This window comes from Pyrus communis, chromosome 14 (assembly GCF_963583255.1).
Source record: "Pyrus communis chromosome 14, drPyrComm1.1, whole genome shotgun sequence".
Lineage (NCBI taxonomy): Eukaryota > Viridiplantae > Streptophyta > Magnoliopsida > Rosales > Rosaceae > Pyrus > Pyrus communis.
Window position 1 is genome coordinate 16,215,400 of NC_084816.1, and position 27,414 is coordinate 16,242,813.

Sequence of the window (27,414 nt, forward strand, 5' to 3'; positions counted from 1 at the left end):
ATTTTCTTGGGTTTGCTTCTTCTACTGTGAGTATGTGTATTTTATTTTTTGGGTTCAGCTTCTTCGGTTATTCCACTGTCTATTTGTTTCCCAAAAGAGTAAATTGCTAATTTAGTCTTTGAAATATTACCTGAGTAAAAATTAGGTCCTTAAACTTTTAAAAAAAAAAAAATCAGTCCTTGAATTATAACAATCTGCCAATTACATCCCACTAGATTCGAATGTACTATATTCAATTTTTCGTCAATTTAACTCATGTTACTTGCATGTGATATGTCACATCCCGACTCGGGAGGGACCACTTCCCGGGCCCGCTACACCACCGTAGCACGATATTGTCCGCTTTGGGCTTACCATTCCCTCACGGTTTTGTTTTTGGGAACTCACGAGCAACTTTCCAGTGGGTCACCCATCATGGGATTGCTTTAAGCCCCCATCTCGCTTAACTTCGGAGTTCCTACAGAACCCGAAGCCAGTGAGCTCCCAAAAAGGCCTCGTGCTAGGTAGGGATGAGAATATACATTTAAGGATCACTCCTCTGAGCGATGTGGGATGTCACAATCCACCCGCTTAGGGGCTCGACGTCCTTGTCGGCACACACGCGACCAGGGTTAGGCTCTGATACCAAATTGTCACATCTCGGCCTGGGGCAGATCACTTCCCAGGCCTGCTCCACCACCGTAGCACGATATTGTCCGCTTTGGGCTTACCATTCCCTCACGGTTTTGTTTTTGGGAACTCATGAGCAACTTCCCAGTGGGTCACCCATCATGGGATTGCTCTAGCCCCCTTCTCGCTTAACTTCGGAGTTCCTACGGAACCCGAATCTAGTGAGCTCCCAAAAGGCCTCGCGCTAGGTAGGGATGAGAATATACATTTAAGGATCACTCCTCTGAGCGATGTGGGATGTCACATGATACACATTGGAGGGTAGACTGGTAATTTTCTATAAAGAAATAGTGTATGAAGTTAACTTTGAGGCTAAATTAGATGTTAGATTCGCACCCTATATGAAACATTAAGGGCATGGCAAGAAAATGACGTTATTACACTCTAAAGTGTGTCAAGTGGCTTAAGTTGACGAAAAATTGGATAAAAAGACTTTGAATATAAGAGTAGGGATGAAATTAGCAATTTTTAATGAATAGGGATTTATTTTACCGAAAATATTTCAAGGACCTAATTTTCATTAAGGTGATAGTTCAATGACTAAACCGGCCCTTCACCCTTACCAAAATAATAATTTTTGTACATTTTGTTATATTTCATTGCAATATCAAATAAAGTTCGTATTTTAAAATCTCACTGCAATTTTTTTTGTTATACTGTTGGTTGGTATCTCTAATTATGCCCTGAAGAAGGAAGACAAAGGGAGGACAAACCTGGGTTTGGGGCACAAAAGGGATCTTTAGATTTTTGGAAAAATACTTTGTGTCTTTTTGCTATTGGTGATGAGTGTCCATGAGTATTTATGCTTTAATATAGCTGTTACAGGAGCAAGTTGTTTAACTAAAATCCTAAGAAGATTAAGGTAAAGAACAGAGGACAAACGAATAAAGAACATTCTGGATGTCTCATTATTGATAGTCTGAATTTCTGGAATCTCTGAGATATATTTGGGATAATTTTTTAGTGATATTCGTCAAGGTTCAAGAAAAACTTTGCTGCACTGCAATATAAAAGTATCTGGTTAGAGAAATTTTTCTGATTTAAGCATTTAGCTCCTGGATTGCATGAAATTAGTATTTAAAGAATTTTTTTGTATGAGAATGCATTGATAGAAATTTTTTTTTCTCGAAAAATTAACTCACAGAGCTTCCTTCAACTTTTGACTTAAATTTTTTTTAGCATTATTATCTTCCTTTTTCTCCTTTTTTTTTTTTTTTTTTTTTTTTTTTTTGATCTCTGATGCTGTTTATTTTTTATTTTTATGCGACGTTCATCTGTGTAGGCACTCAAATTAATTTTTTGTGGTGCATCTTGATCGGACCACCACAAAAGAGAAAACGGAAGCAAAAATCAGAGCCATCAAAACAAACAAATGCTGGTCTATCCTAAAAAAGGTTGGTTTGTGTACTTTCGAAGAATATATGGAAAAAGAGAATATTGATCATGGTGTAGAATCTGATGGTAATGTGGTTGAAAAAGATAAAATGTTGCATGAAAAGATCTCGGAACTCATTGACGAAATATGCAGCAGCGAGCTGAGTTGATAAGGAGAAACAAGGAGAAGTGTGAAACAATTGAGCGGCTTTTGTCCCATGTGCATAAGCTAACGGATGAGAACAAAATTTTGAGGATTCATCTGGGAATCCATAAGGATACTACTGATCATACAATTACAATCCATATGAATGCTACTGATCATACAATTACAAGGCAAAACAAGCCTCAGTTTTCAAGGTCTAAGTCCACGGGGCCATCTTTCCTTGGAAGGCTCACTGGATGCACTGGCACCTGATCTTAATTAGCGACTTTTTAACTTAATTACGTAGCTTTATAAGTTTTCAAATGTATCTGTTTATATGCTTTCATAATACAAATGAAGATTCCGAGTAAATTATAACATATTTCAATTTTCAATTTGCTGTGCGTAGAAATGGAACTGAATGCTTCGTTATTTTGATCTTGCATCTGAAGCCGAGTCTGGATTAAGAGAAAAATCTCATGGCAGGAATCATGGACTTGAGGAAGGTGAGGTTAACGAAGTGTGCTTTAGCACCAAGATTGAGTTTTGTTTTGTTACGATTTTTCGATAATCTAGATGCGGAAATACTTGGAGTTGGAATTAATAAGAATCGATTGAAACATGGATTTTTTATTAGATTGGTATGGCTGACATAGTTAAGAAGTAGTTTAAGATGCACTGCAGTGATTAGGGAATTTCTTTAACTGAACATATTTGTTTTCATGAGGTAGGTAGAATCCTCTGTAATTTAATTAATTAGATTGAAATTTGGAGCCATGTCTGGATTCTTAAACTATGGTGGTTAATGTGGTTTTTAGGTGATTTTTTCAAGTGGGGAAAAAGAGGTGGGTGTGGGATTTATATTGTTATTCTCAGTTGGTATATAAGTACTTGAATGTGCAAGACATGGATACCATACAAGAAATGCAAGAACTGAAATTAGAAGGTATGAAGGCATTTTGCAGAGGGTGGGTTCGAGTATGGTAAAACTCGCCTAGGTGGCGAGATTAATGGTGATGGTTTCGTGACGGCGTAGTTCGCCGTGAAAAATGGCTACGGTGGTCGCCTTGCTGTTTCTGTGCAGCGAGCACAGTATCGAGAGAAAGAGGTTAGGGAAATAGGGAGAGTGTAGAGAGGGAGTGAGACATGAGGGTGGTGGCAAGGTGGTGCCTCAACGGAGTGGCGAGTGAGGTGGTGATGGCTGCTCGAACAGGAGATTGATGTTGCACTGGAGAACTTGACTCCTCGCTCAGTCTAGTCTATGGAGAAGAAAACCAAACAGAGCTGTGCATTAGCAAAGTTTGAAATGAGGGGTTTTAATCTTTGGCATGCTCTTTATTTAATCTTCTTTGAATAAAATTCCGATGGACAAGTGAAATAAACTGAATGAAAACTTGGAGAAGAAGTACTGATTTTTAATATCTTCAGTCGGGGATTATTGCGATGCCCTTGACAATTGAAATGTGAATACATTATGTTGCTTAGAACACAAGTCAAAAAATTTTAAACTGGAACAAAAGTCCATTATCTAGACTCGAGTTTTTCTAAAATTGTTTTATAAATTCCAGTGTACTTAACAAAAAGAATAAACTTATGAAAAATGTTAGCTTGAGGTTGGATTGTAGGTAAATACGTGCTATCCCAGACAATGGAATTGCATCATGAGTTTCTATATTTTCTTGAACAAATTTACTAAAAATGTTTCCAACACCTAGGGGTTCAAAGATATTCAACTAGAACTTTAATCTTCAGACTTTCTCATTGTTGCAGTCTCTAATGGTTTAGTTAATCCTATTAGGCTATTGTTAGATCAATTAAAAGAGTGTTTTAGCCTATTGATAGTGTATTGTCTTATATACTTTCTCATTGTTAGATCAGTTGTGATTCTGTGTAGTTTATGTTTCTGGGTGTAAAATTGTTCACACAATCTCACTTTTTCATCTAATTAGTGAGCCAAAAAGAAAATTTTTAACATTTTAAATCCTAATTATCTCCATTTCAGCCAATGCACATTTTTTCTACCTAAAAGTCTTTGATGCATGTCCTTTTTTTTTTTTTTTAAGCATTGAAACATACATTGTTCGAAATTTGTTGAGCACTTGAAACTTTAGAAGTTAAGTTTTTCATTCCTTCCTCCTCCACCTCTTCATCCTTGCTCCACCACGAATTGAAACTAAAAGTTGCTCATCCAAATCAATTTCGGTTCACTCAAATCCTTGGAACCCTAAAACCCAAATTTCTCCAGATCATTCCAAAATTCAACGGCAAACACAAAACCCAGATCCTTAAACTCACTTGATAACGTGTCAAAGGCTGGGCATCCAGTTCTCATACGTGGCTCCCGTTGGATCCAGTATGCTTTTGCTGCTGCCGATCTACAGGTAAAGCTTAAATTTACATACAATTTTTTTATTTTTCTTGATTGGAATTTGGGCATTTTGTTCGTCCTTAATCCCAAAGTTCTGTAATTTATGCAACTTCAATCGAAAGACATGTTTTTTATTGCTGAAAATTGTTAACCCCTGTTTAGATATTCATTTGCTCATTAAAATAGCGTTTTGGGTTCCATAACCGAACCTCCTTGCTCGGAGGCTGCCCTTCCATGCCCTCTTATTTTGTACGGTCACGGTTAAACCACATTAATATTTTATATTTTTATTACTTTGTGTCTTATTATCTCTATTAAAAAATTAATATAAAATGTTGACGTGGCTTAACCGTGATCGCACAAATAGGAGGGCATGAAAGGGCATCACAACTAGGAGGGCAGACAATCTGCCTCCCTCCTTGCTCCTCTTTTAACTCTAGAATCTTCAGAATATATGTGGGTTTTGCTTTGAATTTGATAAACCTGACACGCCCCAACCCCGATATCCCTAAATATCAGGGTAGGCATGTGTTGGCGGACACTCGAGGGTGACGAAGTCATTTTAAACATGCATACAATTAAAACAAATATGCAATTAGAACAATTATACCAAAGCAGAAACGTTTTCAGAGCGTACATCTATTAAGAATAATGTGGGAAAATTACTAGGAAACTGTGCCAGCCCAAAAATGATACATATACTGAGAAGACTCGAGAATAACTACGCCGAAGTGTCCTGATGCCGGGATCCTGTGCCTCGAATCTAAATCCTAAGGGGGCACAAAACAGAAAAGGTGAGTGGACCATAATCTATATTAATACTAGTAATACCAAAAACCATTTTAATGTGAACATAATAACCCCTTGTTTTGAAAACATATATAATACTACATAGTAGATTTCCTAAAAACCCTAGCATGTTGTGCATTCATTAGGAAAACATATATGCGTAAAATGATATTCGAAGATGGTAGTAAAACCACCCGAAGGCAAATCTGTAAAACCTCTGCCCAAAGGCAAATCCATAACTCTCAATAAAATTATACTCTTTACAGGTATCATGGTCGCCCGAAGGCAATACTTGTCCATCATCCAAATGTGAAGTTGTACGATACTGGGTTACACCAGTGAAGAAACATGGTAGGCCTCATCACCCGAAGGTGAAGTTGTACGACTCCGAGTTATGCCGGAGAAGAAACTCTATAACATCTCACACCAACACTAGCAGTGGCTAGTGAAGCTGTCCGACACTGCTTTCAGTAGTGAAGCTTAACAAAGCCCAAGAATTTGGGCCGAGTGAACAAACCAAATTCTATGGCAAACTTGTAAATTATCCTAAAATTTTAAAACAGACTATTACAAAACCTCTCTGTGTTCGTGAGCTGATACAGTTTTTGGGTACTAAGTCGAAATTTTGTTGGATAGGAACCCATAAGCAAATATGAGGAAGTGTGTGAATCTTCACTCAGCAAGGGTGATTGGCGATAGAAATTGGGTTATTCCATTCATTACTGGCTTTATCATATTCATTACCCTCTTTTTCTTAAAAGGGTTTTGGCTTTGGAAGGAGATGGAGATCAGTGACAATGATCAGAGTTCGTCACTGTGTGGATGATCCCAGTGTAGCGCTGGTTTTCAACTCTGGTGATTTGTATGGTTTTGGGGGCGTGAATTTTTGGGGATTTCGTTTGGATTTCTGGGTAGGCAGTTGTACCTCTATTCAACTTAAATTTATTTCCCTCTTTTGTTTCTCAAATTTGTTTGATGGAAAGATTGTTTTATCCTTTACTAAACAGTTGTTAGGATTAATAGTTTTGATCTCTTTTGATTTATTTTTTATTTTATTTTGAAGCCCTGATTTTTTCAAGAACTGTCTACCCTGTATGTACACCAGATGCTCCTGACATTTCAAATAAGGTAACTTCCCAAACACTGATGTTTCGCTTTTTTACTGGTATATGTAATCCATTGAGTTCTGTAACTTTACTAATATTCGTTTACTATGCAAGTTAAATTCTTATTTTTCGGTTTGTCAATAATTTTGCTTTTCTACTCTACTTCCTGGATTAAGAGGTTGCCACATCAAGGAGTTCAAGTTTTGCTTAATAGATAACAGTTGTTTTTAAGCTAGTCTGTAATCTGTATGGTCTTGATCATGTCTTTTATTTTGGTGGCGGTTAGGTGTCACTAGATGGTCTACTAAAGCAGCTAAGGGTATTGAAATCAGTTATTGTTGATTGGTGGTGGGGAATTGTAGAGGGATATGGTAGACATAAGTATAATTGGAATGGATACAAGAGGCTCTTTCAGATGGTACATGCCTGTTTTTTCACTTGCAGAAGCTTTTTTCTCTCAGTGGGCATATAAACACCACCTGTGGTTAATTGTTTTGCAATCTTTGTGGTCATTTTTATTCTGTCCATGGTTTCCTGTAATGCTTGGCAAAGTTTTGAGATTTAGTCTCTACAATGTGGGAACCAAGGAACTCACTTCCCTTTCATGCTCTGAATTCACACTCAGTCTGGAGATTATATAATCATTTGGGCATGGTTTCTCTCTAGGATAAAGCTTCTGTCTGGCTATATATATGGAATTGGGTTTGGTTATATTCCTTGGCTTAAGCTGTCATCTTTCTTCCTTCGTTTTTCAAAAGAGGTTAATTTTATACTCATTTTTTAAGAATTATGCATAGTAGTTGTTAAGTAATTGGGGCATTTGAAGGTCCTTGCTTCTGTAATTGTGAGAAGATTATTGTGTTTTGCTTTATTTAATTATAATATAGGGGTGATGGAAAATTTAATTTATGCAGGTGTTTTCATTTTTTCTTCCTAGCTATCAATTTGGTTTTGCACATGATGCCAAAAAGAACTAGGAATAGCAAAAGAAATCAGATGGTACTCATCATACTTCTAGAAGTCCCCGCAGTGGAGCGCGGGCATTTTTGCTAGTGTACTCAAAAAGGCTTATAAGGTAAGACCACCTTATCCTTGGAAACAAATTTTTTTTTAATTTAGAATCTGGTTTTCATGCATTTTATTTTCATGTTGTTTTTGCTGGTGTGTTTAGTTGCTTCATTATACTTGTTCCTACTTTTCCTTCCGAGGACGTCGAAAACCTGTTTGTTGTGGTTTAGGAAAAAACAATTTCTGATTAGATACATTCTCTATATGCCTTGAGGGTGCAAGTGTAGTTTTTTTTCTCGTCTTTCCTCCATTATGAAGTTGCTCTCCTCATGTTGTTCTGGTCATTTCATATTATGTTAATCTTCCGTATGATTACAAGTTATGCACTTCATTCCTGACCAGTAAAACGCTCTGCCTCGGTTCGATCAACGTTTAGGCTCTTGACATAAAACTAAGTGCAATCTATGTCATTGGGTATGAAGGATGTTCTTTCTGCATATATTGGGATTGAACATGCAACTATTATTTCATAGTTGGAATCTGTCTCATATGACCCTTTGGTTCTGGATGATTGATGGCTGTATGCAACTTGTCCATGTCACCAAGCCGTACTCGCCAAGTTTTAAATCCCCATTTCTTGTAGATGACAGCTCTCATTGGAGAGTTCTCTTTACCCCAACTCCTTTTTTTATAACACAGCTAATAATTGTTTCGTCCTTTTTGGGGTTTTTGTTCTTTCCAAAATTAAAAGCTGAACAAACGGTACCTAATTCATGAAGGTTGATACGTTTCTTAGTATTTGACACTTTGTTGGTGTCTGGACGTTTACGGATGTGTTTGATCCCTGCTAGTGAAAACGGTTGTTTATGATGAAACAGGGACTCTGACAGTTGGGAAACCCGTAATAGTCAATGCTGCGCTCTTCTCCAATTACTCAATGGAGGGTGCTTTGTACATGAAAAGTTTATTTTGCGTGCTTGCATTAAAAAATTTGTGTTTGTACAGTTAAGTTACAGATGAGACAACTCATTGTTATTATGCTATTGTAAAATTATTTTGTCAATCATGCTAACAGGCCTCTATTTGAGAAATATGTAGGTAAATGGTGAGGCTCATGCGGGAAAATAATGTCCAGTTTGGTCCTGAGGTTGACAAGTATGTTTCGGAACATGATAATCTGGCTCGAACGTGTGTGTTGGTTTCCATTGACGGAAGATTGCTGGGTCTTTTGCTGTAACTGATCCAGTGAAGCCAGAGGCTGCACGAGTCATCTCTTATCTTCACTCAATAAACATTACAAGCATCATGGTTACTGGTGATGACTGGGCTACAGTGGCAGCCAGTGCGATGGAGGTTGGCGTTGATAAGGTGTATGCTGAGACGGTTCCACTAGGAAAAGCTGATAGAATCAAAGAATTACAGTTACGATTATATAATAGTTACAGGGGTAGTGTGAGTGGATTACAATTACCCAGCTCCACAAGTAATTTTGTTCTGGTTTTGAACACAGATTGAGGATTACTAAATTATATTTCAAATGACTTATCTAGGGTAAAATAATGTCTTATAGAAATCTTCAAACTCATTTTTCTAACATAGTGTTTCTGACTTGAGATGTGAGTTATCTATCTAACATAGTGTTTTCTGACTTGTTAAAGTGGATTTGGATGCAGATGAAAGGAATGGCAGTGGTAATGATGGGGGATGGAATTAATGACTCCGGCTATGGTTGCAGGAGATCTTGGCATGGCAATTGGTGCTGGCACCGACGTAGCTATAGAAGCTGCTTATAGTTCTGATGAAGAGCAACTTGGAAGATGTAGTTACAGCCATTGATCTCTCTAGAAAGACCATGTCTCGAATTCAATTGAATTCTGTCTGGGCCCGGGGCTACAATATCCTCAGCATGCTGGTGGCGGCTGGAGTTTTGTTCCCTTTCACTGGAATTCGATTACCACCTTGGCTTGCAGGTGCATGCCTGCTTCCTCTCTAAGTGTGGTATGTTCTCTCTTGTTGCAGTCATATAAGACGCCTTTGCATATTCAGAGCGTCTCCAATGGCAAGTCTGCATGATAGTGTATGTACATATCTGAACAAGTTTTCAACCTCTGGTTGTTACTTCCCTTCTTCGTTATTGCTGCATTGAATTTGTACATGCGATCGTGATTAATAATTTAGAAGCATAAGACCGTAATTCTTGGACTGGTTGCGTATCATCTATGCTTTGTTCTGTTCAGAAAAACTAATTAGCCAAGTTTAGATGATTTTCGAATCCGAAGAGTGTTCAACTAGAGCTTGATTATATGTAAACGTCGTCGAAAACATTTCATCCGGAAGAATGTAACTGTTATGTGTTTGGTCGCATTTGCATTTGAATCAAAATGTATGTCATCATTAAATATCAATCTTGAAAGTTATGGTGGTGTTTGTTTTGATGGTGAACTGAAAACTAAAATTCCACATTTGGGCATCTCCAGCTGTGCCCACAAAATGGACAGAACTCGTCGGCTAGCAGCACCAATTACCAAATATCACCACCACAGACCAAAACATCCTTACCTCTCGTTGCTGATTTCCAAGTTGAAATTGGTAGGTGTTACTTACGGCGTACGCCACCTTCAAGCTATCAGCAAAAAATGAATGGTGTGTGATAGGTATTTTACCACCTGCAAAAGTAGGGATAAAAACACTTTAAGATACTTTCAAGAAAACAAGGTAGTTGTAGTATAAACGGCTCAAGCAAGGTCGTTTTCCGTAGGGATTGAATGAATAATTTGTATTTAAACTAATTCTTAATTAGCTATTTGAAAACAAAGATTGGAAAAAGTTGATTTTGAATTTAAAAATAATAAAAACGAATTTAATTAAAATGATTAAAGAAATTAGCAAAGAAAAGAAAGCAAAGGAAAGCATTTTGAAAACCAAAATTGTAAAAGCCTAGGGTTTCGCTGTCCCCTTAACAATCGTATGTAGATTTACTAATTACTTATGAACTACCCATACAACTTTGAAGGTTAGGTTATCCTAATTCATATTCTACTTGTGGTATTCAAGCTAGAACGTATATCAAACATGCAATCCGTCTGTGATATTTAGATCAAATATAAACATGCATGACTTATCATGCTTTGTGAAAACCCTTTGAAAAACCATGCAACCCCTAAGACGTGGTATTCATCCTAGGTGAAATTACAACTATCAACCACAAGAAGCAATACTCAATCCCTTGGTGGTATTCCGACCGAATTGCATATGATTACTTATCTAAACATCTTAATGGTAGCTAAGCATTAAGATATAGAGACAGTTTAAAGCACAGTGATTAATAATTCAAAGTATGCATGTATAATCATAAGCAATTAAATAAAAACTACATATTCATGCTAAGGCTCAAGGCATCGTCCTAACAAACGAAACTAGTTATGAGCAACCATAAAACAAAAGGAATTTTATTGAAATAGAAAAATGATAGAAAACACCTTGAAAATACAAAGTGTCAAAGCCTAGCTAAATTCTCCATGTACGTTCCCTCTAATGTTGTGTAAAGAACTCTAATGGCTAACAAGCCTTATTTACTACAAAATAAAACCCTACCTTGAAAAGGTCTTAGAATAAAACTAGGAAACATAATTAAATGATAAAACAGAAAATAAAAGGTTTCCTATTTGAACTAGAATTCGGACTTCTCAGAAAATTAGTCTTTTGACTGACCAAATCAATTCTGATTTGGTCCCAAAAGGTTTCTTTTTAAACCTGAAGACGTCCCCTACAAATCCTCAGAAGGAATCTTCCTCAAAATATACCATATTGACCTCCAAAATACCCAAAACGTCCAGAAACGTTAATCTGAGAAAGCTGCGCGCTGGGCCTTTATTTCATCGCCACGGTCAAACGGCTTGGTAAAAAAATCTGGAATTTTGATACAATCATCTTGAAAGGCACACAAACATCCTCCACTTGGAATCACTCCAAAATTCATCCATTTAATCACTTTTTGCTCCAGAGGAAGTCAAATGTCCTGCATTGAAAATACATAACAAAGTATCAAAATTCTACCAAAATAACCAATAAATTAATACTAAGATTAGGGTAAAATATATCGTATAATATGGACTCATCAGTGTGTGTTTGATATGTAAAAAAACCAAATCACAAGCCTTCGTTCCACTAGTCTAAGTCTCCTCACTTGGACAAAAAAGTCGGACTTAGACTATTCCTCCTCACCTAGCTAAGCTATCAGCGAAAAATGAATGGTGTGTGTTTGATATGTAAAAAAAATCCAAATCACACGTCTTCGTTCGACTAGTCTAAGTCTCCCACCTTGACGTACAAGCTGGGCAAGTCTAAGTCGTTCACAAGTCTTGGTAACACCAACTTGTTTCCCGATTTATGTGAATGTAATGAGTTCTAGTTTTCGATCGAATTTAAACCGAAAGATGAAAACTACTACAATTAAGGAGAGAAGTCGTTTCCTACTAGCAAAAATGTTGTCGATGATACACTGCTTGTGTTATATCTATATGATGATTATGGCTAATTACTTTACTGCAGGTGCATTAGCAATAGCTCATACCAATTTCAACACAGATCAGTCTGCGCTTCTTGCTCTCAAAGCTCACATCACTAGTGACCCTCAAAACATCTTGACCGCCAACTGGTCCTCTACCTCCAATTCCAACATTTGCAACTGGATTGGCGTTACCTGCGGTGCTCGCCACCAGAGAGTCACGGCCTTAAATCTCTCGCACATGGGTCTTGTCGGAGTTATTCCTCCGCATCTTGGCAACCTCTCATTTCTCGTTGATTTGTACCTTAAGAATAATTTTTTTAATGGTCCCCTACCCCAAGAATTGTCTCGTTTGCACCGGTTGAAGGGGATTAACTTTCAATACAACAACTTCACGGGAACCATTCCTTCGTGGTTTGGGTCCTTCGCTACACTTCAAAAGATCGGATTGGACGGTAATGGCTTCTCTGGTTTCATACCCGCTGCTATCTTCAACTTATCTGCACTCGAAATAATTGGTTTGAGCATGAACCAACTATCAGGTACGTACGTACCACCATTACCAACCACCTAGGAATATAAATTAATGTTGCTTGCTTCATGATTACATTTTAACGTCTTTGTTTCATTTTAACATCTATATATAAGATGTCTAACAATCATCTCATTTTTTTTTCTTTCTTTCTTGTTGGAATGGATGCACATATTTAACAGGTAGCATACCCAGAGAAATAGGCAACTTAACAATGCTGAAGGGCATATACATTGACGACAACAAGTTCAAAGGTATAGTGTATGGCTTAGGTTTTGTTACATGTATACTCGCAAATGTCCAGTGTGTGAATAATTTCATTTCATTTTGTTTTTTTTTTTTTTTTTTTACTATGAAGTGTGATTAGTTTTTAAAATTCTAAAAAAATAAATCAATTATAAAAATTGAGACAATGATGAGCAGTTTCTTCTAAAGTAAGCATGTTTTTTATTTACTATTTTATTTTATTTTTAAATTTTAAAAAGGGCATGCTATGGTGACCTGGCTGTGAGGTTGCCGTAAATAACAAAAAAATGTATGTTCATGTAATTACTAAATTGCCCATATATTTTTTATGTTTGTGCAATTTTGGTGTGAGGTTAAAATTGTAATTGCATGTAGTTTTGGTTCAGAGCAGAGTTCTATGAATAGGTACTAGGTAGTTTAGATACGAGCCCCTTTTTAGCAGGGATATCGTCCCACTTTAGAGAAAAATGAAAAATTGTAATTGCATGTATATTTACTGTGTAAGACCATCGTATTCTGGAGCAAAAAGAGAACCTATATAGTGAGTACATGGTCCTTATAATGTTATCCCACTTTTGCTACGGTAGAATGGGATTCCCAGTAAGAAGCAACTCCTATATATGTTTACATGATTTTAACAATATATACGAATTGATTTATAGAACTTCCAAACGAGATGGGCAGTTTAGATCAGTTGGAGGTGTTGCATGCGGAGTCTAATGCCCTAAAAGGCTCTGCTCTTGTGCCTGTCCTCAACATATCTTCTTTGACTACTTTGGATCTATACGGAAACAACATGAGTGGCAGCCTTCCGGACAATATATGTGAGCATCTTCCGAGTATTCAAGAGTTTCATTTGGGTAAAAACCAGTTTGACGGTCTGATTCCCTCCAAACTGTGGCAATGCAAGGAGCTTCGTGTATTGGTATTAGAGGTTAACAATTTTCGTGGAAGCGTACCCAAAAGTATTGGCAATTTGACCTACTTAACCGAGATTTATCTTGCTGACAATAATTTAACAGGTAGTAAATTTAAGACTATTTGATAATCATTTCGTTTTTAATTTTTAGTTAAACTGAAATTAAAAATTTAATGCAAACGTGTTGAAATTGTGACAGGTACAATACCAGATGAGATTGGTGATCTTTCGCAGTTACAGATTTTGGCACTGAATGAAAATAATCTCAATGGCGTCATCCCATCCAAACTCTTCAATCTCTCCATGATAAGAGTAATAGGGCTTTCTTTTAATCAGCTCTCAGGTAGCCTCCCAGCAAACATTGGTCTTACCTTTCCAAACCTAGAAATGCTTAATGTAGCCGAAAATAACCTTGTGCCCGGACCACTCCCTAACCTCTCCAATGCTTCCAAGCTCAAGGTGCTAGACATGAACACAAACTCATTTACTGGGTTTCTTCCTAGCACGCTATGTTCCTTGAAAAACCTCATTTTTCTTGGCTTGTTCTCGAATAGTTTGACAATTGATGCTTCTACTCCACAAGCAGCAAGCACTCTCTCTTGCTTGTTTAATCTTAGAAATTTGATATACTTAGACTTGGGAGCCAATCCACTTAACACCACGATTCCAGCTTCTCGTGGGAATCTCTCTACATCACTCCGATATGTTGACATAAGCAGTTCCAACATCAGGGGTAACATTCCAATTGATATTGGCAACTTGAGCAGCTTGATAATATTAAGCCTGCCAAACAATCAGTTGAGTGGAGCAATTCCAGGTTCAATTCAAAGGCTACAAAATCTCCAAGGTTTGTATTTGTACAATAACGAACTACGAGGACATATCCCGTATGAACTCTGTCAACTAAACAATCTAGCCGATCTAAATTTGGGTGGTAATCGGCTCTTTGGTTCTATTCCTTCCTGCTTGGGTACTTTGGTAGTAGCTCTAAGATATTTATCGTTAGGGTCCAATTTGTTAACTTCAAAAATACCATCTTCCTTGTGGGAACTCAAGTATATATTGCACCTAAACTTGTCTTCCAATTCTCTGGTTGGACCACTCTCAGAAGACCTCGGAAAGTTGAGAGATTTGGTGGATATGGATTTATCAAATAACCATTTCTCTGGAATCATTCCCGATAGCATTGGTGGTCTTCAAAATATGATTAATTTGTCCTTGGCAAACAATTATTTAGAAGGCCCAATTCCCAGTTCATTTAAAACCTTGCTAAGCCTAGAATTCTTGGATTTGTCCAAAAATAATCTATCTGGAGTGATCCCAAAATCATTGGAAGCACTCTTGTATCTCAAGCATCTGAATTTGTCTTTCAACAAACTCCAAGGAGAAATTCCAACTGGCGGGCCTTTCGGAAACTTCTCTGCTGATTCATTTATATCAAACGGCGCACTCTGCGGTGCTTCCCGACTCCGTGTTCCACTGTGCAAAAATAGAACAAAAGTTAAGCCAAATTGGAGGAAAGCAAAATATATCATCTCAGGGGTCATATCAGTGATACTCCTAGCGGCTGCTACATTGATTCTGATACTATGCAAGAAAAGGAATGTCGAAATTGTTAGAGAAACTGCCTCGCTACATCAAGTTCTTTGGAGACGAGTTTCGCGCCTAGAACTTGTAAGGGCAACAAATGGATTTCATGAAAGTAACTTGCTAGGCACGGGGGGTTTTGGCTCAGTCTACAGAGGAACACTTTCAGACGGGATAGATATCGCCGTCAAGGTTTTCAATTTACAGCTAGAAGGGGCATTCAAGAGTTTTGATAGGGAATGTGAAATGCTAAGCAATATTCGTCACCGGAATCTTATTAAAATCATAAGTTGCTGCGATGAACTTGATTTCAAAGCCCTGATACTTCAATTGATGCCTAATGGAAGCCTCAAAAAGTGGTTGTATTCTCCAAACCACTCCATGAATATCCTGCAGAGGCTAGACATAATGAAAGATGTTGCATTGGCACTAGAATATCTTCATCATGGTTACTCGATACCTATCGTTCATTGTGATGTGAAACCAAGCAATATACTACTAGATGATGATATGGTTGCACATGTTGCTGATTTTGGCATTGCAAGACTCATCGGCTGTGGAGATTTGATGACAGAAACCATGACCCTAGCCACAGTTGGCTATATGGCTCCAGGTGATGTATTTTCTCAATTTTGTATATGTTGGTCGTATTAGGAGTTATAATTATCTTTTTATCATATATAACTAAATTCACATACAAACTTTGCAGAGTTTGGGATGGAAGGAAGCATTTCGACAAGAGGGGATGTGTATAGTTTTGGTATTGTACTCATGGAGACATTCACAAAAAGGAAGCCAACAGACGAGATGTTTGTCGGGGAAATGGATTTAAAGCAATGGATTGCAGATTCATTATTTCCAGATGCTACAATAGGTGAAGTTGTGGATGTCGATATACTTGGGGTGGAAGAAGATGGTGATTTCGTGAGCAGGAGGGATTGCTTATCATCCGTTATGAGATTAGCTTTAGCTTGCTCTGCAGCATTGCCGGGAGAGAGGATTAACATGAAAGATGCCGCAATCACACTCACCAAAATCAAGACTAAGTATTTGAAGGACTGTGGAGGAGTGAACTCTTAGTTCTTTTTGTTCTCTATATTTTCGGATCCATTTTCTTATTGTTGTTTTCAATTTGCAAAGACTACATTATTTTCTTATAGTGACGGATATGAGAATATGACGATATTCCTAAAATTGAAATGTAGTACCTGGATTTGTCCATGCAATGAGACCAGTAGTACCAAAATTGCAATTCCAATTATTCTTCCCATATTTGGTAGTAAAGCATTCAATTTCTACGGCCAACCAAATCCATTTCAAAAAAATTACACTTCCAGATTAAGAATGCCTGTCATGGGAACACAAAGTTATTTCAGTAACATATCAGGAAGTTACAAACTTCTACACATGCCCTTGACAAAAAATTATAGGGCAGTGAGGCTGCTCCTCTAGGTAGTTCAATAAACTTACTGGTAAGTTGGGTTTTTTGGCTGCTACCAATTTGTGCTCATCTTTTTAACAAAAGGAACAAGTTACTCCAATTTTTAGCCCTAAAGATCTTATCATTCATCCTTAAAATTTAGAATCTTACGGAACATGCAAAGCAGCACCATGACGAGACAAAAGTGGACCAATAGGATCATAACCATCTCAAGTAGCAGTGTTGTAGTATCCTGTTGTAAGTTCAGCAGGGGGTGTTATCGCCTCATACCACGAATATATTCCACCAATTTTAGTTGCCAATACAATTGAGGTTTGCTTGTTTTCTTGATATTTCTTCAGAATGTTAGCTGCCTTTGCAAGAATATCATCTGCATGATGGAGCAACCTACCACTGTACCATTCCTACAACGAATCAAGCCACTGTTAGATCTCCTAAGCTCCACAGTGTTTTCCAATAAGTTTAATCATGTTATGCCAAGTATTGCATGACAAAGAACCATAACATAATTTAATTTTCCACTTATACTCCACAATTATCCGTAGTTTACTAACCAGTACACCTATGATGATTTATTTTTCCTCTCTAGAAGATAAGCATCAATGCATTTTCTTATTAATCAAATTGCATTAACTTAGTGCAGTTTCTTAAAAACCCTTTCCCTTGTCATGACTTCATTTTAAATCATTAAAACATATCTAGTTTGTAATCATGTTGCGTAAGAGTAGTTAAGACTTAAGTAGCAAACAGTCTGCAAGTACAACCCCTAGAAGCAAATAGAGTTGGTTACAAGAAAAGTTCCAGTAAAGATTGAAAATATATATTGCAGGCCCATATTGTTTACATGCACCTACACAGAAATGTTGCATGGCTAAAGAAACACAACTTCAATTCAGTGTTTGCATTTTATTCTAAGTGATAGTTCGAGGATGAAATGTGCATGAACAGAACGATAAAAGCAATTATGTCATACAAGTTACACCAGGCTTTAGCTATGCAAAAAAATTTCATGGGAAATAATTAAGCAAGCCGCTTTCATCAGTTTCATACAAGGAAAAAACACCCATAATCAGAAAGAAAGCTTCCCTCTCCCTCTCCAAAGAAAGGAACTTCAGATGGGAGACTGTTGTAACAGCCAGTCTTTTGTGGTCCCTTCTCTTCCCACTGAGGTTTTCATTGCGTGCAGCCATATTTAGGTCACCCATCCTAAAAGGAAGTTGTAAATAGTAAAAATTCAATAGCAACCAAATTTCCGTTAGAGGAATGAAAGATTTTTTTTAACATACATGTACTTGTCATAGCACTGGAATTCACCGATTCTAGGAAACTTCCATCTACCATCACCAAAAGGATGTGCAGGATATCTGTGTGAGCAATGTAACAATGTTGCGTAAGAAATCATTGGATTGGCTTCATACTTGTAGTTCTAGTGTAACTGTAACATACTTAAGTTCACCAGAAGGACCAAGACCAACACTAATTTCTTCTATTACAGTTCCGATTAAGAATTCAAATTTCTTAGCAAACCTTGACATGAAATCTTCATAACAATGGAGGGCAGTCTGTCCGCAAAAGAGAGGAACATGGTCAACTCTCAGTGTAAGATAACCATAATTGGAAAATCCATTTTGGCTCCAATAATATATGTGCTTATTCTGATCACCAATCTGGGAGGAAAAAAAGAAGAGGCCAAATTCTTTATCTAGATTCACGATTCAAACTGATAGGTGTGTAATGAAGGCCAAACTATAGTTTTTCTTTCACATCCCTTTGGATTGATAAACTTTTTAAGCACATCGAAGCTAAAATCAGGTATGCTAATGGGAAACACAATACCATAGCACGTTGCAGAGCATGAAACTGAAGAAACATTGATATTATCTCTACTCATCCAAATGGGTTATGTTTCTTAAAGTATGACCGGATAAATTGAGAGTTGCAATACAACCATGTGCATTGTACTAGACTAATAACTTCAAATGGGATTTCAAAATATCAAGGAAGACAAACCTCTATGATCCAAAATGGAAGAGTTACACCCCCTTTTCTGCTAGAAGAAGAGTTAACGTTTGAGTGAAAAGACAAGGCAACATGCAACTTCAAACCTGAGTCAGAAATCAGTTATAAAAGCTCTTCATATAGAGACCAATCATATGCAAAAGGAGAGAAATGCTCTACAATTCCCCACCAAACCTCAACTGCAATTCCGTGGACACCTGCCAACTTGAGTGCTTTTAGAGCTACAGTTAAGGCCTTGATTCTGAAACAACAATAAATCGAGCAATATATAAGGAGATTCTGTCTCACTTGAAAGGAAATTAAATTCAAAATAAACAAATTTAGAACCATTTTGAAACGTACGTGTATATAACTTGAATTGGGAAGAGATCAAAATAGTTAGCTGCAACCTTGTAGCTAATCATACTCCGTCATTTAAGAGTATAACAATTAAATGAAGAATGAAAATGCATCATAGCCTCAACAACAGAAAGTCATAAAAAACTTACTTCCTGGTCCTTGGACACCCCGTACCTTCACTGAAGAAGGCATCGACAGGCATCATCACGTATATGGGAATTCTCGTATCTCGGGAAGATGACAATATCGAGGACCTCGAATTCTCTCGTGCATCCACACTGCAAGCAACAAATCATCTAATTATCACACAGACACATTTATACGATCCAATTTGAACATTCAAAAGCAATAAACTAGCTCAGAAACTTCTTGTCAAATCGATTATAAGCATTCGTGCCTAAATTTCATTGTTTTGAGTTTATAAGCAACCCAACTGAACCTAGTCAAGTATTCACTTCAATAAACTCTACAGTAACTCAAAAATTTTATAAATTTTCCTGCGTTTTCTCAGTAACCAAACAGACCGTGCAACTCAAAAGAAAACGGAAAAAAAACCGTAATTGTGTGAGATAAACCTGAGAATACTGTTTCTGGCAAGGGATGGGCTGCAGCGAGTGGAGTGGCCTTTTTTAAAGACGGGAGGATTCCGTGGACACCTGCCAACTTGAGAGCTTCTAAAGCTACAGTTAAGGCCTTGATTCTGAAACAACAATAAATCGAGCAAAATGTAAGGAGTTTCTGTCTCACTTGAAAGGAAACTGAATTAAAAATAAATAAATTTTGAAACATTTTGAAATGTACGTTTATATAACTTGAATTGGGAAGAGATCAAAATAGTTAGCTGCAACCTTGTAGCTAATCATACTCCGTCGTTTAAAAGAGTATAACAATTAAATTGAGAATGAAAATGCAGCATAGCCTCATCAACAGAAAGTCATAAAAAAGGAGGCAGATTCTCAGCTCCTTTTTTCCCATACACTTCCATCCTCCCCTTTGTCTGGTCACAGTTAAACCACGTCTTTTTGTCTTATTATCTCTATAAAAAAAATCAATACAAAATATTGACGTGACTTAACCGTGATCACACAAACAGGGCCAATGAAAGTGTATGGGAAAAAAGGAGCAGAGAATCTACCTCCCATTATAAAACTTACTTCCTAATCCTCGGACGCCCCGTACCATCACTGCAGAAGGCATCGACATGCATCATCACATATCTGGGAATTCTCTTATCTCGGGAAAATGGTAAGCAACAAATCATCTAATTATCACACAGACACATTTATACAATCCAATTTGAACATTCAAAAGCAATAAACTAGCTCAGAAACTTCTCATCAAATCGATTAAAAGCATTCACGTCTAAATTTCATTGTTTTGAATTTATCAGCAACCCAGCTGAACCTAGTCAAGTATTCACTTCAGTAAACTCTACAGAAGCTCAAAAATTTTATAAATTTTCCTGCGTTTTCTCGGGAACCAAGCAGACCGTGCAACTCAAAAGAAAACGGAAAAAAAATGTAATTGTGTGAGATAAACCTGTGTTTCCAGCAAGAGATGGGCTGTAGAGAGTGAAGAGGCCTTTTTTAAAGACGGGAAGGGTCGAAACGTTTCAGAGGAGGTTTCGGCGGTCGGGCTTGTCGTCGAAACTGACTTCTCTGAAGCAGAAGAAGCTCCTCCTCATTGTTGTGCATTTGCAGGCGACTGCCATGCAGGCCGGCCCAAAGAATTTGGCCCTAGGCGAGCCTTCGAAGTGGGCCTAAAATTCTTTGATCTTTGGTTCTTTGTATATTAATTTGTATAAAAAAAAATTTACTAAATGCATAAAAAGTTCTATTTTCACATCAAATATCATAAAAATTAATATCAAAAGAAGATAAATATACAAATATTATTTAAACATTACACGATTCACGTTTTTAGACACAAATGTACTAAATGTTTGCAGTCAAGAGTCTAAGATTGAGAGTGAAGAACAATAAAACTTGATGATCAAGAGAGTAAATAATAATAAAACTTGATTGACGAGTATAATAAATTCAATGTCAATTGTTTCTCTTGTATTTTTTTTTCTTTTAAAATCAACATCACAAATTGAATATTAAAATAATCCATTGAATAAAAAGTTATTGAAAAGAAAAATATAAATTCAAAGTTTTGATTACCTTAAAGTACAATCTTTAAGACCATATAATAGTTGGTTTAAACATTCAATAGAAATGAAGAGAATGTGAAGTTAGTTTAAACATTCGATAGAAATGGAGAGAATGAGAAGTTGAAAGAAAAAAGATTGCAAAGAGACTTGAGTTTTATAACTTTATATGCATTTGGACAGATGAATTGTCAGTAAATTTGAAAAACGCAAAAAAAAATCAAGAAAAATCTAGTGATTGAAAGGCACCTTCGTGTTTCGAACTCAACACCCCAAAAGAAAATTGAAGCCAACATTTCCATTGCACTAACAAATGAATTATGATATTTCTTACTTTTTTTTTTATTTATATGTTAATTACAGGATATAAATTTTTTTTGGAGGCCCTTCCTAAGTGGGGGCCCTAAGCGGGCACATACTTGGGCTACCCTCAGGGCTGGCCCTGCTGCCATGTCCGCCATTGCCATGGATCACAGAGAATCTCTCAACGATGGAGAGATCAAATCCCAGTGTTTGTAATTTTCATTTGCAACTGAAATGTACTGACTCCGTGTGTTGTGGTATTTTTGGGTATTAGTTTTGTGGCCACTCGAGACGCTTATTTCTACTTCTCACATATTACTTATTAATTTATGTTATTTAATTATTTCAATTGATCGATAGCCGGGAAATAGCAGAGATGTGTGAAAGGTAAAAATAGATATAGATATCACCACAAAAAAATTATCCTTGTATGTATTTTTTATTTGTCAAAAGATATTTGCATTAGGATAATATCAGGTAACTAAAATTTTAATTGCTACCAATAAAAAATAAACATTTTGATTTGATTCCTAATTTTCAAGCATTGAGTTACGAATCAACTAGCCCTTCAGACTCCATGCTTGTTAGTATAGTAAACATGCAAAAAGTCGAGAACTTGGTGAAAGCTTGAGTTGGTTCTCCCCCATAAAGCTAATAGAAGGCTGCTCCCATTGCTTGGGAACCTGCTGATATTTGTTGGTATAAGCATAATGTTGATGGTTCAAAATTGGTGCGGGTGGAGTTCTCTGCCAATTTGGGACAAGGAGATCTTTTATTGACAGGGGTGTTTGCTGTCACTTTGTTCTAACAAAATATGGTTAATAGCTATTATCCTCTTAATACTTGATACAATTCTGAGCAGATGCAAAACATTGATGAGTCAATTGGTTAGATGTGAGCTGAGATGAAGCATGAAGCATGTTTTCTGGGAGCAAAATTGTGTTGCTCATTAGTTACCAAATTGGAGTTTTAATATGGATCTCGACAACTTTGTCTTTAATAACCCCCCATACAGCCTACGTAGATTGGATCAACTCTCGTAGTTGGTTTTCTTGGCGTTGCTAAGTTGCGGTGCTTCCCGCAATGATCTAAGCCACACATCTCTATTTATACTTTTGACTGTCTATCTTAAAGCTCTCAGTGAATGGCATAATAATTAGTCATCTGTTTCCAATGGGTCAACAGAAAAAAGTTTGTGTATAGATTAGTAATAGTTAATTCCTCTGAGGAGAAAAGATGGAAATGATGATTATTTCTCCAAGCAATGGAGACTCAAAGAATTTGCCAAATTACATCTATGTGTTACATAGAGACCCTGATCCACCTTAATCTGATCCATCTTTCTACACCGTTTCGTTCTGTTTTTCAAATTAATACACCGAAAATTAACTGCTATTTAATTAACAATTTCACCCTTTAAATTACTTTCGTTTCAACGTATTATCCTCTTATTCTAATCTGACAACAATTCTTTTTTCATGATCAATTCGTTATGATTTACTACATTCAAGTGTATTTTTCAAAAATATTCTTAGGCTTTTTACATTTTTGGCACCACTTTAATTCCATTTCGATTAAAATTATCAAATTTGATTAGAATCTTCACATTTTTGTCAGCACCCCTCTCTTCATATTTTCTTAGCCGTTCCTGTTAATAAGCTTAAAAACATTTCTCATTACTTCTTTTAATTAATTTATTAGTAAATACTAAAATTCCAAATGCTTGCTTTAAAATTGTACTATTTATACTGTATTACCGCTTTTGGTCCATCGATGTACTCCTGTTGTACTATGTGGTAAATTCAGTTGCTTCACTGTTGCAGTACATTGCTATCAATTTGTTGCTTTGGCGTTGAGTATTCTAACGCCAAAAATTTAATATAAACAATACTAATATTTGGTTAGTTAGAATTTGTTGTTTTTTTCGAACAAAACAAATGCCTCATGTTAGCAGCGCCATTATTTTCCACCTCTGCACACCTTGGACGGTGTTTGCCTTGATGCATTTACCTAAACTTGAATCACTTCTGTCTCTATTGGTCTATTGAGTTTTGTATGCTTCTACGAATCATTTTCCGATTCGATTAAATGCACCGCATGTTCTCAAACACTGATGCCCGTTGAACACAAGATTGTCATCACCAAAATCCACAATAATATAGTCTTTCAAATATTCATTTTCATAGGAGACAGATTCAAAATCACTGATGGAATTCTACTGTTTTATGCTGCAATTACGCTTTTTGACAAGCAACAACGCATAAAGTGTAAGGTATCCTGATCTTTATTTTACCTCCCTTTCTTTCTTTCTTTTTTTTTTAAAAAAAAATTATATCGTTTCAAATTTATAATCCATGCATTGTATTATGTTCCTGTCATAATTTAAAGACATAAAAAATAAATTAGACAAAGAAACAGAAACAAATTATACTCTTCCATCTCCACATGACATTTCACTCACATAACATATAGATTGTACTAATATGAGATATTCAAGAGAAAGTACATTTATTAGTGTAAACAACACTCTTTCATAATCTTTGGTGGACATATGCTTATATTCAAAATCACATCTCCACAGTATTTTCAACATTTTTTGCATCAAAATCACATCTCCACACTTGGTTTCACTTATTTTGTATGTAAAATAAATTTTATTCATTACATTTGTTATAAATAAATTCAAAGGTTAATCTAGTTTACTATCCTGAATCTTGATTTTCAACATTTGGCACATGAAATTTTTTTTGTTCTACTAAAGTCAAAATTCTGGAATACTTTCATTCATCCGTTAAGTTTTTCGTCAAAACCTCAGTTAACTAATGATGTGGCGCTAAGGGGTGGGCACGGGCCGGGCTCAAATTTTAAGGAACCGGATTGGAACAGGTTAAAAATGAAACAGGGCGGACTGAGCCGGGTTCTGAGATTTCTAAATTTGGAATCGGATCTGACCTAACCCGGTCTGTTTCAAACAGGCTAATTCGAGCTGGTTTCATGGGTCCAAGTACATTTTTTTTTTGGGTCAGCAAGCACATATGGGAGCCATGGGATGACCTCATTGAGGTCGTCTTCTTCCACAGCGTCTAACCCAGCGTCGTCTTCCACAACGTTTGACGTAGCGTCTGAAGGCTAACTCTTCGTCTTGACTACATGATATCGTGCTGTAACTGCAACATCAAGGTCCACGGCGCCAATTTATGGTGGCTCGCCACTTCTGGAGCCTCTCTGCCACGAGTGCCAATGGCTCTTTTCTTCAACTAATGTCTCTTTTGAAGAGATTAACTCTCTATTCCCAACTCAAGCTAGCATATGTGAAAGCACATTAACTCTCTCACTTGCCAACCAAAAATAGCAGATGTGGCTTCTTATACACCAAGCATTTGTCTTGGTGATGTTATATTATATTAATATTATGAGTAATGCTATTCATATCATGTTTTTATACCACATTTCTATACCACTTTATGTAGCATCTGATGTGAACAACCACATCATTTGAAAAATTTGCAAAACCCAAAGAAAGGAAGGAGAAAGACTTCTCATATACCACAATCATCATTTAATTAACTAGTTTTTCTTAATTATTTGTTTATTAAATAATGAACTAAATTTAAAAATCTGATTAATTCAAATGATGTGGCTATCCACATCAAATGCCACATAAGGTGGCATGAAAATGTGGTAAAAAACATGGTATGAATAACATTATTCTACGATTATAACCTTACAAGCTCATCTACGCTTTTCGATGTGCAAGAGTTGTGCATTGTTCAAGAAGGAATTAGAAGAAACAAGTTGGGACTTAGGAAATGGTCCAGGCCGGGGGCCCGTTTCCTCAAAATCTATTACCCGCCTCTGCCCGATAATAACATGGACGACCCACCCCACCCTAGCCTATTTTACATTTTCATTTTTTAGACCCGCCCCGTACCCAGCTTGAACTGCATAAACATGCCCCAACCCGCGGGTCCAGGACTCGTTTGCCCACCCTTAGATATAAATACGTCCAATTGATAGAAACCTCAAATAAAATTGGATATAACTTGGTTTTCCTATCGAAGATAGAGACTTATCTACAAGGCGATCCACAACTTCCATTATTTCTTTCCAAAGAATACTTTTCATTTCTATATATACTTTTTTTTAGCACCCGCCCCGACCTGCGAGTTTAGGACCCGTTTGCCCACCCCTACGTGGCACCCATGCTGGACATGGGCTTCGTTTTGGGCCTCCATTCTTGTTGGGACCGAGTCTTGGCTTTCCTCGATCTCCCTTTCTTCTGGGCCTTGCTCACTGGGCTCAATGGTGTCTGCTATTGTGGCTCTTTGGGCTTAGCATCCCTGTTATCCAACCATCAAGAAGGCTTAATCCTCTCTGGTTTTCAACAGTTGACGGCATATTATCCGGTCTGCATCTTTCCAAACATAATGAGTCTGGAAGTCTTCAATGGCTTTAAATATGCTATGAGGGCGCGGTCACTTTGTTCGACGGCGTCCGTTGCATATGGACCTACCCATCCGTCTACTTGCTCCATTGCTTTTATTGCCGGGATGTCGTCCATCCTGACGTCCCTTATCAGATGAAATGAAGGGAATTTAATTGCCCTTCTTAAAAGCAAATCTGACAAGTGTCTCCAAGACCTATTGAAGAACAGTGGAAGTCCTGACTTGAACACCAAAAATACTTCTGGCAGATTGCTGGTCTGGATGGTGATGAATGTGATAAATTCTTGAACAACTTGAGGAAGTCTTAGGATCATTTCCGTATTGTAAACTTTTACATTTGCTAGGAACCCATCTCCAAATATTTCTGCTAATAGATGTGCATCTACTGCTGCTTGGATACTGATTTTGTACCCGTTGTCTTTAACGATCTTGACGGCTTTAAAGTTGTCATCCGTTAGAGCGTCGTATGCCTCTAGGAACTGCTCAAAAAAACCTCTTGATAGGGCTTCGGCTTTCTTGTCCCATTGTCTGGCTTGATCAAAGAATGCTGGTAGGATTATTTGTTCTACGAAGTTTTGGACCAGGGGCCTTCTTGGTCATAAGCTTCGATATTTGTTTGGAAAGGGAATACTTTCCTGTTGTACGTCTCCCATTGAGTCTGGACTTGGGAAACTGCAGCTTGAGAAGTAGTTTTTACTACTTTGTTGCTTTTGCCGAAGAGTCTCTCAACGGCTCTGACTGGCTTTGGATCCATCGTCCCTGCTCGGATATGGTTCCATACCTGGTTGAGAACTGCTTTTTGTTCTTCAGAGATTGGCTTGCTAACTTTCCAAGGAACAATTGATTTCTGGCTGATGAGATACCTCCTCTTCTGTAAGTAAGTATGGGCTTTCTGTAATGGATGTTCTAGCCGTAAATCTGGATGATCTACATCTTCCATTTCTACTTGCTGTTTGGATAGCTGATCAATAATGGATAATGGCCATTTTGGGGTAGGCCTTTCGGCTGCCAAAAGGGTTCAAGGATAGAGTTTTGAGGTTTAGCAGTGGGCTGAACACCTCTTTTGATGTGCTCACAGTAGGTGAGACACTTTGGGTCTTGCTTCCAGTACGAATAGCAAATGATTTAGTTTTTCAACTTTTGTCCACTATCAGCACGCTTTTGGAGGAATTTGAGGCCATCTCCAACAGAGGGCTGGCCAGAGGGCTCGTTTTAGCCTTCTGGCCCTCCAAGATTCTCCAAGATATTAATATTTTAATGAACAGTACAAGGTCAAATTTGCCTCCGTCTCCAACCGAGGGCCAGAGGACTCGTTTTAGCCCTGTCACAAAAAACCATCTCCAACCGAGGGCCAAACATAATTTATTATTTAAAAACTACAACTTAAATTCAAATCCAACTGCTAAATGACGTCAGCATGATGTCAACTAGCCGTTGGTAGCTGACATCATGCTAACGTTAGTTG

At 37.2% G+C, this 27,414-nt stretch overlaps 2 protein-coding genes, 1 long non-coding RNA gene and 1 pseudogene across 3 annotated transcripts; 3 read left to right on the forward strand and 1 right to left on the reverse strand.

Moving 5' to 3' along the window:
- Window positions 1-5,929: 5,929 nt before the first annotated feature.
- LOC137714769 (uncharacterized) lies at window positions 5,930-7,801 on the forward strand. The gene is made up of 3 exons (XR_011065459.1): window positions 5,930-6,256; window positions 6,409-6,473; window positions 7,366-7,801. It is a non-coding gene; the product is annotated as an uncharacterized lncRNA (long non-coding RNA).
- A 760-nt stretch (window positions 7,802-8,561) lies between these two features.
- LOC137714447 (copper-transporting ATPase HMA4-like) lies at window positions 8,562-9,295 on the forward strand. Its single transcript, XM_068453663.1, has 3 exons — window positions 8,562-8,649; window positions 8,706-8,942; window positions 9,195-9,295. Exons 1-3 carry the CDS (start codon window positions 8,562-8,564, stop codon window positions 9,293-9,295), a joined length of 426 nt encoding a protein of 141 aa, XP_068309764.1.
- A 2,593-nt stretch (window positions 9,296-11,888) lies between these two features.
- On the forward strand, window positions 11,889-16,330 carry LOC137714101 (probable LRR receptor-like serine/threonine-protein kinase At3g47570). The gene is made up of 6 exons (XM_068453390.1): window positions 11,889-12,508; window positions 12,681-12,752; window positions 13,407-13,766; window positions 13,863-14,628; window positions 14,704-15,863; window positions 15,960-16,330. Exons 1-6 carry the CDS (start codon window positions 11,896-11,898, stop codon window positions 16,328-16,330), a joined length of 3,342 nt encoding a protein of 1,113 aa, XP_068309491.1. The 5' UTR covers window positions 11,889-11,895.
- A 507-nt stretch (window positions 16,331-16,837) lies between these two features.
- Window positions 16,838-20,760, reverse strand: LOC137714448 (inactive beta-amylase 4, chloroplastic-like; annotated as a pseudogene).
- Between the last annotated feature and the right edge of the window lie 6,654 nt (window positions 20,761-27,414).